The sequence below is a fragment of the Arvicanthis niloticus genome, chromosome 8, assembly GCF_011762505.2.
Source record: "Arvicanthis niloticus isolate mArvNil1 chromosome 8, mArvNil1.pat.X, whole genome shotgun sequence".
NCBI classification, from domain to species: Eukaryota; Metazoa; Chordata; class Mammalia; order Rodentia; family Muridae; genus Arvicanthis; species Arvicanthis niloticus.
In genome coordinates this window covers 27,267,033-27,285,355 of record NC_047665.1, presented here as the reverse complement: position 1 = coordinate 27,285,355, position 18,323 = coordinate 27,267,033, and the positions used below count along the sequence as shown (strand labels likewise).

The window sequence follows — 18,323 nt, the reverse complement described above, 5'->3', positions numbered from 1 at the left end:
TTAGAGCCCTTGAGCCAAATACTGTCAGTGTGGGGTCTCAAGAATTCACGAGCACTGGGCCATTAAGATGGCTTAGCAAGGATGCCTGAGAGCTATCCTTGGATAGACATGGGGGAAGAAAAAGACCAACTCCTGAGAGCTGTCCTCTGCTCTCAAGAACTACATTGCAACATATATTCGCTCTGTCGCTCTCTCTCGCACCAAATAAATATAATTGTAAAGTTTAAAGAACACACTAGCCTTGGAAATTTTCCCAAATGGCTTGAAGTCAGTCCCTATGAACACCTGCTCTTTGGTAGATGGTTTCCTAGTTAGATAAGTTCAGAGCAGTAATTGTTCTCTGTCTCACCTTGGAGTCTGATGGTATACTCTTCTCAGCTGTGGCCACATTTAACATATAGCCACGACTAGAGACATTTTAGGATTTCACAGTTGAAGAGATACTGGTCATTAGAAGTCCACATTCTCCAGCACAGGACCCTACCCCAGACACTCACCAAGTTCAGGATGTCCCCAGAATCTGGTGAGCCTATGCTTTAGAGCCTGCCACACACGGTGTAACTTCCCACCTTGTGAATAGAGTATTTGACTAAAGCCTATGTAGCAGGTGACTGATTGCTGTTGAGGTGACTTGTAACTGCTAAAAGGATCTACTGCCTTTGGTGGTGTTCTGGTGTGTGAATTTTCAGAGCCAGGGGCAAGCTTGGGTGGGAAAAGTTTGGCTTTCCCTATTTGGGGTAGACAAATTCTGTCAGGAGGGTTTTCTGAAAGCATACCACTGTCAGGGGAAAACTTGCAGTAAGACAAGCTGTGGGAGCCTGCCTCAGTATGTCCCACAGGGGCCAGACATTGGTCTGCTTAGCTGCTGGTGGGTATTCTACCATCCCCCACCCCACAGCAGACATCCATAGAGTACTACTGTGCACCATATACCTTGACACTGGCCTAGTTCAAGAATCCACACACCTGTGTGCCAGGAAACATTCAGGGCCAGTGCAGTACTTTGGTAGCCTTCGCTAGGGGGAACAGAAAGGATAGCCCAAGCTTAAACACTGTGTGTGTGTGTGTGTGTGTGTGTGTGTGTGTGTGTGTGTGTACATGCATGCACCCAACAGAAGGTTTGCCAAGCCAAGGACTGATTTTTAAACCCCACATTCATCCACAAGAGCTGTCATCTTGAAGCAGTGTGATCTGCCCACCTTCCTCCCCACACTTCGAAAACTTCCCATCGCAGGGTAGGCCTTTGTGTGTTTAGTCTGCCCAAGGAAGTGGTTTTTCTTAATGGATTTTTGTTTGATGGTAGTGGTTGGATTTGAATTGCGGGTTATTTTGATTTCTTGGTTCTTCAAGCCTCTGTCTTAAACAGACTCTGCCTGTTTAAGTGGCGTGCATTAGCAGCCTAGAATCAGCTCTATCCCTTAACTCTTGGATAAAATTTAAAATTCCTTTCATTTTCCTGCACATCCCAACCATGTGAAATGGGAGGGGAAAACACAAACCGTAAAAGACTGTCTAATAACAAATGGGTGTAGAGCCAGGCAGACCAGGAGACAGGAGATGCCAGGACAGTGTGTAGACCAGAGCAGAGACAGTTGTGATTGGCCCAGATAGGCAACACAAGGAAAAGAGATAGACTCAGGACGAAAGCCACACAGAGAGCTGGGAACTGCCATCCAGAAGACTGGAGCAGGAGGGTTGTGAGTTCGGTGCTGGTCTGCTCTATGTCTCAAAAGTGGGGAAGAAGCAATGACTGGAGACAGATCTAGACCACAGGAGAGCCCAGGAAGAAATGCTCACAGCCTTGCTGGGCCTGGCAAGTTACCAGTGTCTGCTGTCCTGAGGACAGTTTACATGAGTGAGTGGTGGTGTCATTGCTAAAGAAACACAGTCTAGGAAAGAACATTCCAGGTGCTCTGGAGCTCTTCCAGCGGGGTTGGAATCACTCCTCTCATCCACTCACCTCCCTGGAATATTCCTCTGGAGAAACTATCTTAACTACCAAAATAAGACCACATCGGGGTTTTATAGATGTTACGGATCTTCTTTTCACTGAGAGGCTGTCCATTCAGAGACCATCTCAGACTTCTGAGCTTGTGCAAGACTGAACTCAAACTGCCCGATACACTTTAGATGATATACTCAAGACCGTGCAAACTCTTCTTCTCTGTACACACATGTGCGCGCGCGCGCGCACACACACACACACACACACACACACACGTTTACAGTGTCTGCCTTGGTAAAAGGGCATGGAGTCAGCTGCCACACTTGATCCCCAGTGTGTGTTGTTTGCTCTGTACAAGACTTATCCTCAGTGTGATCCAAATACAGTGTGTTTGGTCACTGTAGGATCTCCATGTTTTTGCCTCTGAAAAGAGGGGTCATCTGTTATCTTTTTACCTAGGCCAAGAAGCTTAGGATCAGGTCATTGGGACCATTTGGGGTCTCAGCAAGATTTATCTGCACAAGAAAAACCACAGTTAGGTCATGGTCACGTGAGCTACTGGACAGTCTATTGGGCAAATCCACTCTGTCTTAGTTCGTCTCAGCTCTCATCAGTGATATGACATCTGTACACCTTATGCCAGGGCTTGAACTTGGCCTGGAATCCAGTAGAACTCTGTAGTTTTCAAAAGCAAAGTTACATTAGTTTTCTCCAGTAAATTTTAAGGTAACTGAGACCCCAATGAACAGCAGTAACTGAAGCACACTCAGTTCCTCCTGGATAGTTACTATCTCCATGACAGAAGTGTGGCTTCTAAGATGTGACCCCTTCAGCAGTGACATGCCACTGTCTTTAGAACATTTGTGGGAAATACATAGTTTTATGTTGGGTTCAGTTCCTTTAGAACACACATTATCTATTTTTGTTACTGGCTCGGACTCTGGTTCTGTTCACTCACGTAGAGAAGTGGGAGAAGAAGCTCGTGAAGGGGAAGTTACACCAAAACCTCAAACTTAGCATAAAACAGCCTCTAACTTGGGTTTCATCCAAGTCCTGGTGAATCTGAATTACATCATGAAGCAAACAGTTTTCTTTCTTTCTTTTTTTATTTTCTTTTTTTAAAACTGGCCCATGGCGTTACTCTTCTATCCACCCCCTTGGTCATGGTTTGTCCATGGTCTTTGACACTAGACAGTACGAGGTAGATTCTGATAACTTCAGAACTCCATCCTCAGCTTGTGCCTCTGAGAATTGAATTTCCAAGATGTCATCTCCACCCGTTCCCCCCTGGTGTTTCACGACTTGTCAACTCTTTTTCCTTTTAGGCGAATGAGATGCTTCTCAGTGGGCGGAAGCTGACGGCGCAGGAGGCATGCGGCAAGGGCCTGGTCTCCCAGGTGTTTTGGCCAGGAACCTTCACACAGGAAGTCATGGTTCGCATCAAGGAGCTGGCCTCGTGTAACCCAGTTGTACGTCACAGAGCCTTGTATTATTTTGTTCTAAATAATGAGTGAAACCTTTTCCTCCACAGAGATTAAATTAGACTGGTAGCATGTTCCAGATGTGTTCACCTGGTCTTCCTTGAAGAAATGGACACCTTTCTTCAAGGAAGAAAGGTCCTTCATGCAATCACATGCTTCCATACACATAGGTGGAGGCCTGGGTCTTCAGTGAGTCTTTTCTTGACATTCATTGCATTTGGTGACAAAATGTGTGAAGTGGGGTTTTTTTTGTTGTTTTTGCTTTGTTTTGATCCAATCAACTCTTACCTAAACTTGTGCAGATATACAAGCAACAGTTATAGTTAAAATTAAGCTGTAACCAAAAAATTACATGGTCTGCTGTAGTCGACATGTACCTCAGCATACGCTGCAGCTCATTTGTGTAGGTGACGTCTGGTGCCTGTTGCAATGCAGTGCTGACACAGGCTGTGCTGGGTTTGGAGATGGAAAGGAAAGTATTTAGCATGAACGTGGTTTGGTTTTTCTGCATATTTTCAGTCCAGCATTGTTGAGACCCAGGGATGCGGAACTCAGATACACAGGGCTGACAGTGCTAAACTGTGATAGAACCAACATGTAAAGATGTAATGGTTGCTCTCATGCCTGTGAGCAAAGCTTTAGTGTCTATCAACAACCGACCTTACTAACGGCTCCTCCCTGCTTCAGGTCCTGGAGGAATCCAAAGCCCTCGTGCGCTGCAACATGAAGACGGAGCTGGAGCAGGCCAACGAGAGGGAATGTGAAATTCTGAAGAAGATCTGGGGCTCGGCCCAGGGCATGGACTCCATGTTAAAGTACTTACAGAGGAAAATCGATGAGTTTTGACTGGCAGGCCGAGCGGGACATCAGTGAGACTCCCACTTGTTACGGTCATCCTTCACAGTAGCGTCTGCTTGGAGGCAGAACTGGAAACATCCAAGCTATTTATTGCCGAGGAGTTTTTAAGTACTGTAACTTTAAAGTAACTACAAAGCTTCTTTGTCTAAGCGTCTTTATTTTATACTCATGTATACACAAGTATAAAAATGTAATTGAGCACTAGGCTGCTCTTGGAAGGTCTAATTTTCTTGTAAGCTAGTTGTGGTTTTTTTTTGTTTTTGTTTTTAAAAGAAATTATGTTTTCATTTTGGGTGACAGAAGAGTTCGGAATAATGTTTGTTTTACTTCTTTTTTTTTTTTTTTCCTTAAATCTAGATCACAGACCCTAAAGAATACTAGCCAGCCTTGTCCCCCTCCCTCTACTGAAACATGTAGAAATGTTTGAAACATGTTCCTGCCTTTAGGGGGAAGGGGGAGGTGTAAGTACCTCAATGCTGAAAACAGTTCTGATCACAATTAAGACCAACCTCGTAGGAAGAGCATCACTGATGGAAATCCCACAGGGACGTGGGTTTGTGCTGAGATGCCCACCAACTCTACCTTTCTTAATGTCCCGTTCTTACCCAGCCACCATGAAGAACCCAGTGTCTGGAGGAAGGCGGGTGGTCCAGTGTCTGTGAGTCACTCCATAGCTCGAGTGTTACTTACTAAGTTAAGAATTGGCGTTAGTGGGTTCAAACAGTTTTTCTGACCCTTTTGAAAAATAACTACATAAGTACTTCTTGTGGCTGGGTGAGAAATACTACTTTGCATAGTTTTGTCTATCTGCAGATATGATTGATGTATTACACCAAAAGTATTTTTTATGTTTATAAAGTGTAATTTTTAGGCTCACTTAGAATATATTTTATTTAATTTAAAATTCTCTTGGCACACTATTAAATACATAAACTCCTTTCAAAACAGAAAAGAACTACCTTATATTTGACATTTATCCACGGTCTCTGCTTTTATGTCTGCCATATACTGCACACGGTTTCGTGTTCACAAGTACCCCATGGTGTGGGGACTAACTACAGACGCCCGTTACTACTAAGGCTTCTAGGCTTGCAATCATATTGAATGTATGAAGACTGAAATAAAATCAAAACCTTATTTTTGTACAGTTTTGAAGTTTATACTCAGAACTGACGCCTCCCCGGCCACGTGGAGGCCGTGCAGTGTGTAAATCTGTCTTTACCTTGGATGGATTGCTACAGTATTTTTGCATCTGTGGGACCTACTCTTTTGTTCAGTAGTTTGAACTATATATAAACTGTACACTCTGTAAAGTTTTTATAGAATAAATATTCAGCTGTGAAAACTGGTTAAATAAAACTAATATTTCTTAACACATTGGGAGTGTTTCTCCATGTGTCCTTCCCTTGCCAGGTCTCCTGTAGAGGTGTTTTCTCTGGGGTTTCCCTGAGGTTCAGAGATCACAGCCTACTGTGCACTACTACTAATTCATGTGGATGGATGGCGGGCTGCAACTTCTCCAAAGAAGGAAGGCACGTTTCACCAAATTGGCACCTACCAAATACTGTCACTGCCTCTCCTGAATTCTGTTCCATGAGCCCAAGTTTCATTGGCTGAGGTTATTGTTCGGGAGATACCTCACTTGCATGGAGAAGTGTTGCGGGAATTTGAACTGGACATTGCTCAGGTAGAATGTGGAGATTGGGCTCCCCAGAAAGGCAAAGAAGAGGAAGCCCCACTGGGAAAGGGGTTGTCCACTGTGTGCCAAGCTCAGGGAAGCTCTGTAGACATGGCAGACTTCAACCTTAGGTAGCAGGGTTTCCCGATATGTTCTTGCCTTTGTCCTTCAACTCCAGCCCCAGAGAACAACTTTTTGGAGTCAGGTCTCTTCCACCTTTACATGGGTTCTAGGAACTGAGCTCTGCTTGCCAGGAGCAATTGTGCTGCAAGCTTCTCCCCTCACTGAGCCCTCTCACTGACCCGCGATCCCAACTTTTACAACCAAGCCCAGACTCCAGTACAGTGAGATAACTTTTGCCTATTTGCATGAACTCTTACCACTCACTGTCTTAAGGGTTGGAAGTCATCTGGGCTGCACACCTCTCGCCCAAGTCCTCTGGCCAACAATTGGCTTGAGTAGTAAGGGGGTCATTCCATATGCAGAAAACACACCAAGCCCTGTCTTTCATTGTCACTGCCTATCTCTAGTGTATGACTGACTACAAGAAACATTTTCCCAATAAATTGCTATAGTATTTTAATCTTCACTGTTTAGTTGATTGTTATCACATGTATCTATTGATGGGATGTCTGGTCTCTTCCTATCTCAGGAAGCATAAATCGGATTCTCAAAGAGGAGCTTGCTTGAATGAGTGGAATCTGATGCCACCATTGAAGAACTGGTTCCATGTTAAGGTTCCCAGCGTCACTGTGCCATTTCTCAGGGTGGCCAGTGCTTAAAGGGGCATCCAGGCTCATACTATGTACCTTAGGCTGCCCTGAAACACCATCCTCCAGCTTCCAACTCCCATGTGCTGGAATTACATGTGTCCATGTGGCAGCTCACCATGGACCTGTTCATTTACCATGAAGCCCCCGTTTCCAGGGGTAGCTTGCTCACAAGCTGAGCACAGCTCAACTTTCCTTCCCTGGTCAGACTGGTGGTTCACCAAGGAGGCGTGGTGCTAGCATGGAGACCTGCTTGTGGCTTCTGGTCCCTCACAGAGACCCCCAGCAGCCCACTGTCTTCAATAACAATCAGCAGAGGATTGCAAAGAGGTTGCCTATGCCTGCAATGGACTACAGTCACCTCCCAGAAAGGCTGGGCACACCCTGCCATAGCTACCCACACTTACACTACTGCCTGAATACTACTTCCCTAACCAGGCACCATTTGGGTATTAAAAAAGGAAAAAGAAAAAAAAAATAGAAGACTGTTGACTTTCTGACTGTAGTTTTTGCTAATAGCTACCTGTTGTGACAGTCATCACTGGCGATTACTAGAGATATTCTATGAAGGTTTAAACTGTCCTAGAATAAGAAATTTGCACACATCTACAAGGTGTTTGGAGGAAAAATTATCTATAATCTTCATTTCACAAAATGATGTACTAACATTCCCAACCATAAATTCCTCAGCTCTGTACTGAGGACTGTCAGACATGTGGTGACCCCTTTATGACCAAAAATCCTGCCCTCTGGGTAGACAGCCCACTAGTAAGTGCCTTGCCACCTAGCATGAATGGGGCTCTGTATCCATCCTCCTCTCTCTCTCTCTCTCTCTCTCTCTCTCTCTCTCTCTCTCTCTCTCTCTCTGTCTCTCTGTCTCTCTCTCTCTCTCTCTCTCTCTGTCTCTCTCTCTCTCTCCTCACCTGTCCCCCCCCCCACACACACACACACACACGAGTAGAGATTCTGCTTGTCTACACGATTTTGTTGTCCGCCTCAGTTGGAGCTAATAAGGATCCAAGTACATGGAACTTGAAGTGATGCCGGCAGGTTTGGAGAGTGATGCTTACCTAGTGAACAACTGAATCAATTCGTAGAAACTTGTGAGAGCGCTCAGCCTCGATCGAGGATAAGATCACACACATTTAAATTGTGCAGTTTGACAAGTGTCAGCAGATGTGGACTTCGTGAGATAACCATCATGAGACGCTTTACATGGCTGTCACTTCCAAAGGCTTTCTTGAACCTCTCTGGGATGCCCCTCTCCTAGGCTGTTCTCCAGTCTCTCCCACCCAGCAATGCACAGAAAGGCTTCAGGTTACAATCCTTAGACTTCCAAGCTATTTACAATAGGCTTCTGGACTGAGCAAGCACCTTCCTTTAGAAGGTGTTTTATATTGTTTCAAATTCTCAACTCCAGGAGGGAAGGAGAGGAGGAGGGAAGGAGCGGAGGGAATAGAGAAAGAGAACAGGTAGCGATCCTTGGGACACTCTGAGTGCCACGGAGCCCTTGCCCCACACACCAGCACTTGCGCTGCCCCATCCCCCACAAGTTCTATGGTACCCCTTTTCTTACATTTCTTTGTTCAGGGAAGGCAGGCTTTGTGCAGTCTGTGGTCATCACCAAACACTGGGTGCAGAGGTGTGGTGCATGAAGCCATTTGCCACAGCGTCACCTGCACCATGGAACTACGAATGCAGGAGGCTGCTGGGCTCCCTGCCAGCGCTGCTTCTCCATTGTTCTGCGCCCGCAGGGTCTTCCTCATCCTACACTATAGTATACACTATACATATATCCTATACTATAGATCCTACAGCAGAGCTGTAGACTCTTCCATACTTTCCTTCTGTTCTCATTGGCTTCCTAAAGACGCCACCCCTCCACTCTGCAGATCCCACACTCACTAGAGTTGAGAATGGTACCATTCCTGCCTCAGACCCAGTATCACCAGTGCAGAACTGGTATTCAAGTGTCAGGAAAGCATGGAAATCATCCCATATACACCCTGGGGAAGTGCCGTGGATTGTATAGGCTTTGTACAGAACAGAAAATGAGTCTGTGAAAAGTGCTGCTTAATTTTGTGTCTCAAAATAGTGGCGCTTACTGGGCAGATGTGGGTTTCGAAAGTTTCACAGGAGACGGGGCCTGGGAAGGCAGAGGTGTAATGCCAGCTACTCACAGGTTGACACATGAGGATCACAAGTTCAAGTTCTAGCCTGGGCTATCCAATGAGTTCAAGGCCAAATTGGGCAACTTAGAAAGATCCTGTCTCAAAATAAAATGTACACAGGATGTAAATTAGATCAAAGGACATTATTCCATATGTATGGAAACACTGCAAGCTAACTAATTACTCTGTGAAATTGCTGTATGCTAATAAAAATAAAGCCAAACAAAAAATAAAATTAAATTTTTAAAAAGAAGAGAAGGAGGAGGAGGAGGAGGATGGGGAGGAGGAGGAGAACAAGGTGTGGGGTAGTGGGAGATTGCTGTAATTCACCTGTCTAGCAGTATAAGGCTCACATTCAATTCCCAGTATAAAGCTTTTTAAATAAACAAAACTCCACAGGAGGAGGATACAGACTTGGAAGGCACTAACCCAGAATATCATAAATTAGATATAGTAAGATTAAGACCTCGCCATCTTCATTAGAAAGGCAAATCACCTGGCACTGTTGCTTTGGGCCTGTGGTGAGAGCAGAACCACTGCCTTTATGGCCAGGGAGTGAAAGAGGAAAGGAAGCTAAGGCCTGCCACCTCCTTCAAGAGATGCCCTCATGACCTAATGCTCGACCTCTAAGGGCTTGCATCATCTGGCAATAGCACCAAGCCTTTAATACCTGGGCCTTTGAGGGGACATTTAGGATTCAAAAATGCCAATCACAGTGAGGAAGTGTGTTTGTAACTTATGTACTAGACAAGGATTCCAAACTATAGTGAAGAAAGAATTTCTATAAGCTACTTTAAGAAGGTAGAAAAAAATGGGCCAAAGTGATTAACATGTCTCCACCAGTCAAAGATAGTTGATACATCTAGGTTGGATATTAGGTTACACTTCTGATTGATATTGAGCATTAACCACCTCAGTCCCCAAGCCCAGGGAATAGGGGCGCTGACTCTTCATTAACTTCTTCAAGCTGATTATGGGTGTTGAGATATTAGAAGAGGGGTTGGGGGAAGAGTAAATTGATAAGCCTCTGACACTGTGTCTTCACTGCATCCAGCTGGAATTCCAGGACATCAGAGGTTCGAGCAGGTCTGCTCAGCTTGCCTGATGAGTAGATACACCAAGGCTGTGTATTCTGCAATATACAATTCTCAAAACAAATTTGAGTATCAAGATAATTGTTTGTTTGAATCTAGTCTTCTGGCGGCCTGCCTCTGTCATGTCTAATCCATATAATTCTGAGAGTTTCTATGAGGGTGTGCTCCCACCATCCTCCCATTTTTGCCTTCCTGCTCTCAAATTTCCCAACATCAGGGAATCCAAACTTTCGGGCACCTAGGCCCTCCACTTCCACTGATGGACCCCTTACCCCATTCCCCTCCTCCAATTACTATGAGGGTGTGCTCCCACCATCCTCTCATTCCCGCCTCCCTGCTCTTGCAATTCCCCAACACTAGGGAATCCAAACTTTCAGGTACCAAGGTTGTCCACTTCCACTGGTGCCTGGCAAGGCCACCCTCAACTACCTAGACAGGTGGAGCCATGAGTCCCTCCTTTTGTGTTCTTGGGTTGGAGATTTTAGAATGGCTATTCCAGCTTGTTTCTTAGGACCATTTGCTAGAAAAATTGTTTTCCAGCCTTTTACTCTAAGGTAGAGTCTGTTTTTGCACTGAGGTGGGTTTCTTGTATGCAGCAAAATGCTGGGTCCCGTTTATGTATTCAGTCCATTAGCCTATGTCTTTTAATTGGGGAACTGAGTCCATTGATGTTAAGAGATATTAAGGAACGGTGATTGTTGTCTCATTAGAGGTGAAGTTATCTTTGTGTGGCTATCTTCTTTTGGATTTGTTGGAAGAGAGTTACTTTCTTGCTCTTTCTAGGGTATAATTTCCCTCCTTGTAATAGCAGGAAAGCTCCTGGGTTTGTGGAAAGATATTGTGTAAATTTGATTTTGTCACGGAATATCTTGATTTCTCCATCTATGGTAATTGAGAGTTTTGCTGGGTATAGTAGTCTGGGCTGGCATTTGTGTTCTCTTAGGGTCTGTATGACAGCTATCCAGCATCTTCTAGCTTTTATAGTATCTGGTGAGAAGTCTGGTGTAATTCTGATAGGTCTGCCTTTATATGTTACTTGGCCTTTCTCCCTTACTGCATTTAATATTCTTTCTTTGTTTTGTGCACTTGCTGTTTTGATTATTATGTGACGGGAGGTATTTCTTTTCTGGTCTAGTCTATTTGGCGTTCTATAGGCTTCTTGTATGTTTATGGGCATCTCTTTCTTTAGATTAGGGAAGTTTTTTTTCTATAATTGTGTTGAAGATATTTATTGGCCCTTTAAGTTGGGAATCTTCACTCTCATCTATACCTATTATCCTTAGGTTTGGCCTACTCATTGTGTCCTGGATTTCCTAGATATTTTGTGTTAAGAACTTTTTGCATTTTGCATTTTCTTTGACAGTTGTGTTGATATTTTCTATGGTATCTTCTGCACCTGAGATTCTCTCTTCTATCTCTTGTATCCTGTTGGTGATGCTTGTGTCTATGACTCCTGATTTCTTTCCTGGGTTTTCTATCTCCAGGGTAGTCTCCCTTTGTGATTTCTTGATTGTTTCTACTTCCATTTTTATGTCCTAGATGGTTTTGTTCAATTCCTTCACCTGTTTGGTTGTGTTCTCTTATAATTCTTTAAGGGATTTTTGTGTTTCCTCTTTAAGGGCTTCTACCTGTTTACCTGTGTTATCCTCAAATTCTTTGAGAGTGTTACTTATGTCCTTCTTAAAGTCCTCTATCATCATCATTAGAAGTGATTTTAAATTTGAATCTTGCTTTCCTGGTGATATGGGGAATTCAGGACTTTCTAGTGTGGGAGAACTAGGTTCTAATGATGCCAAGTACCCTGGGTTACTGATGCTTATGTTCTTGCGCTTGCCTTTTGCCATCTGTATCTCCTTAGTGCTACCTGCCCTGTCCCTGACTGGAACCTGTTTTTCCTATTATCTTGGTTGTATCAGAACTTTGTGGGGTGTGTGTAATTACTGGGGTAAGCGCTGGGGCCCAAAATCTGCTCAGAGCTCAAGCGCAGACAGGATGCTGCCCAGGTTAGAGCTCTGGGAGCCCCATTTCCTCTGGGTTCTTAGTGATTGTGGGCAGAGCTGCTGCCCAATATCTGCTCAGTGCTCTGGCCCAGACCAAAGGGTGCCAGTGGTCCGGGCCGGGAGTGACTTCCTGGGTCCTTGTGGATCCCAGTTACTCCCTGTTTGGGGTGGGTCTTGCTGTCTGCTTACCTAAGATACTGCCCGGGTTAGAGTTCCTGGGAGCCCCACTTCCTCTGGGTTCTGTGTGAATGGGGGCAGAGCTGACGTCTTGGATCTGCTCAGTTCCTGGGCTCAGACCAGAAGGAACCCGATAAGTTCTTTACAAAAGCAGATAAAGGATTAGGAAGGAAGAAGAGAAGAGGGGGAAAGGGGGAAAGAAAGAAAGAAAGAAAGAAAGAAAGAAAGAAAGAAAGAAAGAAAGAAAGGAAGGAAGGAAGGAAGGAGGGGACAGGGAGGAACGAGCAAGGAAGAAAAGAGGGAGAGAGGAAGGAAGGTAGAAGGCCCACGTGGGGGTAGGGGAGAATGTGGTGGGGCCTCTGAGAGCCAGGAAAAAGAAGAAAATAAACAGCTATGCTTTGCTGGCCAAGCAATGTCTTTGAATGTTCTTGAACTTAACCACTCTCTCCTATAACACTCTGTATACTTAGTAACCCTCCCCAGAAGCCTTGGGGAAAAGACAAAGAGACCAGCATGTGATTTAGTCTCTGCCAAAATGCTTACCTGGCTAAATCTTCCAAGTGTTTCTCGGAGTGGTCCAGCCTTCCTCCACACCTGGGTACATCTTTACAATCACATCTTAAGGCTTTAAAGTAATCAAAAAAAATTATGTTACCATATATGGGGGAGGCAAAAAAAATCAAAAGACCCATAAAAGGCTTTACTTGATTCTTTTGAATAAAGTTTGGTCAAGTCTGCTAGCATAATTAAAAGCTGGTTTTCCTTAGGAAACCTTGCATTCTGTCCCTTTGATAAGAATCTCACAACAGGAGGGAGGAAAGAAAAAAAGATGGGTGGGGGACAGGTAAAGAGGAGAAGAAGGAAGGGGAGGGGTGAAAGGAGGAGGAAGGAAGAAAAGAGAGAAGAGGGAGAAAGGAAGGAAAGTGGCAGGGAGAAAGGGAAGGAAGAAGGGGGAAGGAGAAAAAAAACAGAAGGAAGGAGAGAAGAAAGGAAGGAGGGAAGGAAGGAGAGAAGGATGGAGGAAGGAGAGAAGGAAGGAGAGGAGAGAGAGAAGGAACAAAGGAGGGAGAGAGATAGAGAGGAGAGAGGGAAAGAAGGAGAAAATGGGTGGGAAAGGAAGCATCCAAACTAAAAGCTTCAAAGTTTCTTCAACTTTGGTAAAAGACAAAGTCAAGCTGGGGGGAGAGGCTTCGAGAGCAAGGGTGTGGAAGGAAGTGACCACAGGAGAGAGGTGGAGACCCCAGGCTCCGGATGGAGTACCATAGCTCGGCCTCTCAGAGAGGTGGCGGCTCCCACTCCTGAGTCCACAGCAGCACTGTGTGAGAGCTCTGCATGCCCAATGGCAAGAAAACCTGCAAGCACACTGTGACATATGCACATTCAATTCCCAGCGATCACGTGGCGGCTCACAACCCTCTGCAATGGGATCTGATGCCCACTTCTTGTGTGTCTGAAGGCAGCTACAGTGTACATATATATATGTAATACTCTCTCTGAAAGAGAGAGAGAGAGAGAGAGAGAGAGAGAGAGAGAGAGAGAGAGAGAGAACAGTTCTGGAGTCAACACAGAGATTCATAACTGGTAAACGCACTGAGAACAAGTGCTCAGCCCTAAACGAGACATCTACATCATCCCCAAAAAGATTCAGAGACCATTGCAGAGGCAGAGGAAGGAGAGACCCAGTGGGCCAAGAACAAAGAGGAGTGCTGTGGATTGCCGTCTTCTGGGTGCGACGGCTGTGGCACTCATGAGCTAACCGCAGTTGTGGTTCACGACCTGTCCAAGACCAAGCCAGCCAGCCATGCCAGGACAGTTGGAAGCTGGAGAAAACCCCAGCTTTAGCTGAGGGTTGTTGAAAATGAACAGTGTCTGATAGAGTGTCATTTTTCTTCAAGCAGGTGTCCATTGGATTCGGTGGGTTATTAAAAGAGAGAGAGGACACAAAATTAGGAAGGGCACATGTTGGGGTGGGGTTCAGTTGGTGGAAGGGAAGGGACTGGGGGAGAATCTGTATGTGTAGGAAATTGTCAAAGGATAAATTTTTAAAAATTTAAAGGAAGATAGTGAGACCATGGTTGCAATGGTGAAGGGGGAGGGCAGCACGTCCTGTGTCTTCAGGGGAGCCTTCCTAGAGGTGGAGGGAGAGGAGTCAGAGAAAAAGCTGGAATGGTTTATCTTGATCACTATCTTGATGAGATTTATACTCACCATGGAAGCACCCCTCCAAGTGTGTCTGCAATCGTGTTTCCTGAGAGCTTTAAGGTTGGACACACCTTGAATATGGGTAGCAGACCCCATGGACTAGAGTCATAGACTAAGAAGAAAAAGGGAGCCGAGCATCTGTATTCATATTTTCTGTTTCCTGATCGTGAGCATGTGACCTCATAACCCCCCCAACACCCCCTCACATAGTCCCAGCCATGGCATGCATCCCCTTGACTTGAGAATCAAAATAAACTCTCCCTGCTTTATGCTGCCAATATCTTGGCACAGAAATGAGAAAAGCAGCTAATACGCAAGCTGGGTGTTCCAGAGCCACAGGCATAGATGTGCTTGGGGCAGAGCCAGAGTCGGAGATCTGAAGTCTGGTATTCTGCTGTGAATACCAGCTGATGAGTTCAAATGGTCTTCTTATTTAATAGGACTTGATGTTGGATCTGGAGAGTTGGAGGAAGAAGAGAAAATGGCTGCCCAGTGTGTGGTTTGGAAAGAAGAATGACTGCCTGGAAACAAGGGAAACAAAGCATGTGGTGGCAGGAAGCCAGGCTGTGTTGGAGATGACGTGGACAAGCATGACAAAGGCCCAGCAGGCAGCCGGATGCCCCAGCTGAGATGCAGGGAGAGAGAGAGAAGTGTCTTATGTGGGTGAGTAAGGTGGACACTGAGAGGGGTCCAGGGAGTGTTCATAGCCCACGCAGAAGGTCCCCGAGTGGCACCAACACTTTGGAGACAATCTGAGGAAGAGGAGCCATATAGATGATGGGACTCTGAAGGACATTTGAAAGTGTGTGACCAGAATAGAAGAAAAGAGGGGATCAACCTGAGCTTGGTATTGGTGTGTGTTTGCTGCCACACCACACACTACACATACCACATACATGCCATATACCACACACCACACACACCACTATACTATATATATCACACCATACACACCACAGTGCACACCATATACACACTCACATATATATATATATATATAATCTCACACCACACACACATATCAATGACCACCATATATCACACACACATATACCACACCACACACACACACACACATACACACACACACATACCCCAACACTGACACTTACTTCTGCAAGAGATCAAAGAGATTTGGTGGGCTCTGCTGAAGCTTCTGCTGGTTGTTTCTTGCTGTGTGTGCTCACGACCACTCCTGGATCCATGTGTCTGGATCGTCATCTCTTTCCTTTTAAGGACACCACCCATGTACCCAAGGCCCCCAGGGACTTCATTTTATTCTCTTCATTTTGAAGGAGCTGTCTGCAAGCAGTACTTACCACTTCCGAGACTGTTAGAGCAAGGACTTCACTCTAGGAATTTGAGGGGCTGTGATTCAACTGCCAGTGTGGGGAGTCTCTGGGATCTCCCACCCCTGGGAAGGATGTGAAGACAGGGCTGAGGTAAAGAGAAGAAGGAGGCGTCAGCAGGCTGGACAATGGGCAGGGGCTGGGTGGAGAAACACCTCAAGACACCAGAGAGATTTGAACAAGTCAACTGCTAGAAACGAAGAAAGCATTCATAGAGCGGAGTGTTGGTGGTGTGTGTGGGGAAGTAGCCTGGAGAGGCAGTGCTTTTGAAAACAGTGTCTAAGACCCAAACCTGGCCAGCAAGCACACTTGGCCAAAATAGTTTTCCTCTTTTATCCCTGTTGAAGGTAGTGACGACATCTCAGCCCAGTGATGGGAGCTCAGAGTCACAGTCTGATGCAATTGGCTAACTGGTGCCGAGGGGGTCAGAAAACAGGAGTCCTTGCCAGAAACAAGAGTCTCTAACAGGTAAGAAGAAACAAGGCTTGAGGGAAGGAAAGGGTGAGAAAGTCGGGGCCACAGCCCTTGTCTGTGCCAAGCAAAGGGGCCGCGCTGACGGCTGGGGTCTTCCGCTTTGCATCCAGATGCTTTAGATCCAGATGCCTCTTCACTCCACCTCCTCAGGAATGGAGACTTGCTCAGAGACCTGCCCCTTCCCCCGAAATGCTGATCATGGTAATGGGGCAAGGGGGGCACCAGGAGCTTTTGTGCCTATGACTTCATTAACAGAAATGCCAGTTCTGAGAGTCAAAAACTATTACCTCTTTAGTCATGAAATATATTCTAATTTAAAAAACAAAGTAACTTCCTTTCACTTGTGTGAGGTACTTAAAAGTCATGTTTATGGAGACTGAAGCTGGTTGTTGCCAGGATTTGGGGGTGGGGTTAGGGGCCCGATGCCAATGTTAATAGATATAGAGGTTATGTTGGGAAGAACTAGAAAGTTCTATAGATGGATGGTGGCAATGTCTGTACAATCCTGGGAGCGTGTATATATACATATACAAACATACATGTATACACATATATACATTTGTTTCTTTGTATTTCTCAGACCTCTCTGGGTAGTTTTGTAGTCCTAAGGATGAACCCAAGGGCCTTGAACACACCAGGCAAGTGCTCCTCCCCTGAGCAACACCTCCAGCCCTGTGACTTTATCTACTCTTGCTGAGCTACATACATGCTTAAAGCTGGTAAGAGTATAAATCTCATACTGTGTTTTACCATGATTTAACACAGGCAAATAGTTTTTAAAAGGTTATTGTACATCTTTAATCCCAGTACTCAGGAGGCAAAGTCAGGTGGATTTCCATGACTTCAAAGCCACCCTAGTCTATGTAGTAAGTTTCAGGACACCCAGAATTACATAAAAGAGAGATCCTATCTCAAAAAACAAACAAACAGCTGGGCAGTGGTGGCACACGCCTTTAATCCCAGCACTTGGGAGGCAGAGGCAGGCAGATTTCTGAGTTTGAGGCCAGCCTGGTCTACAGAGTGAGTTCCAGGACAGCCATGGCTATACAGAGAAACCCTGTCTCGAAAAACCAAAAAATAATAAATAAATAAATAAATAAATAAATAAATAACAGAAAAGGGTTCCACAGAATTTGTCTACATCTTTCATGTGACTTTTTGATTCTAGAGACAAAATCTCTCTCTCTCTCTCTCTCTCTCTCTCTCTCTCTCTCTCTCTCTCTCTGAGTGTGTGTGTGTGTGTGTGTGTGTGTGTGTGTGTGTGTGTTCCATCAAGAGGAGTCCTGCCCAGAGCAGGCACTGCAGTACAAGGAACTTGCCCTTTTCAAATCGTGAAGAAGTTTCCCATCAGTGAGGCAATGCTTTTGAGCAGCAACTCTATTCAGCTGACGAGGACCCACTGCAAACCAGGCGTGGGAGCAGGATTTGTCTGTGTCAATGTTTTGCATGCTTTCCTACTTTGCCTTTTCACAGAGATGTCCTGTGTCACCGGCACATAGCTGAGGGTAGGGCAGTCTATAATTCTGGGTGTGCCCTTCCCCTGAAGAAGCCACAAACACTCCATCCCCCACCCTCGGGTCCCCTGTGTCTTCTTGTGGGGAAGTGGCTTAAAGTCATTCCCACATGCCTGCCTCATGAGTGAGGTCCAAAGGCCTAGCAAGGACCACTTAGTGAGAAGATTGAAAGGGAGCTAAGATTCTAGAAAATTTTGAATGAAAGCAACAGTTGCAAGCCAGAAGAGACTTGCTCACATCAGCTGGTTGTTCATTGGCTGTCTTGAGTTCTGGCAGGAACGCTAGGAAATCTGTCACTGAAGGATACAGAAACAGCAGCAGGCAGTCAGGATGTGTGTGTGTTGGGGGGGGGGGGGGCGGGGGACAAAGAGGATGTCACAGTGGGAGAAATGTTGATGAACCAGGCGACTAGAACCCCGTTCTCCCAGTACCCTCAGCTCCAGACCAGTTTACAGCCTCTAGCCCCATCTGGCTGTGACTGAGGAAATACAGGCCCTAAGCCAGCAGAAAGCAGCCTTGGGGCAGCTCGAGTTTCAGCACGAGAACTGGACCACGTGTTACCCTGGGACCCGAAACCTGATGCCCAACCCTCAGAGCCAATTATGGCTTT

At 45.5% G+C, this 18,323-nt stretch overlaps 1 protein-coding gene across 4 annotated transcripts in view; it reads left to right on the top strand.

The window, feature by feature from the left end:
* The window catches only part of Cdyl (chromodomain Y like), a 206,739-nt gene extending 201,078 nt beyond the window's left edge, over nucleotides 1-5,661 (top strand). For all 4 annotated transcript variants that reach the window (XM_076939189.1, XM_076939190.1, XM_034510694.2 and 1 more), the window contains 2 exons: nucleotides 3,271-3,414; nucleotides 4,114-5,661. In XM_076939189.1, coding sequence (XP_076795304.1) covers nucleotides 3,271-3,414; nucleotides 4,114-4,272 — 303 coding nt within the window. In that variant the 3' untranslated portion in view covers nucleotides 4,273-5,661. The remainder of the gene's footprint in view (nucleotides 1-3,270; nucleotides 3,415-4,113) is intronic.
* Nucleotides 5,662-18,323: the final 12,662 nt, after the last annotated feature.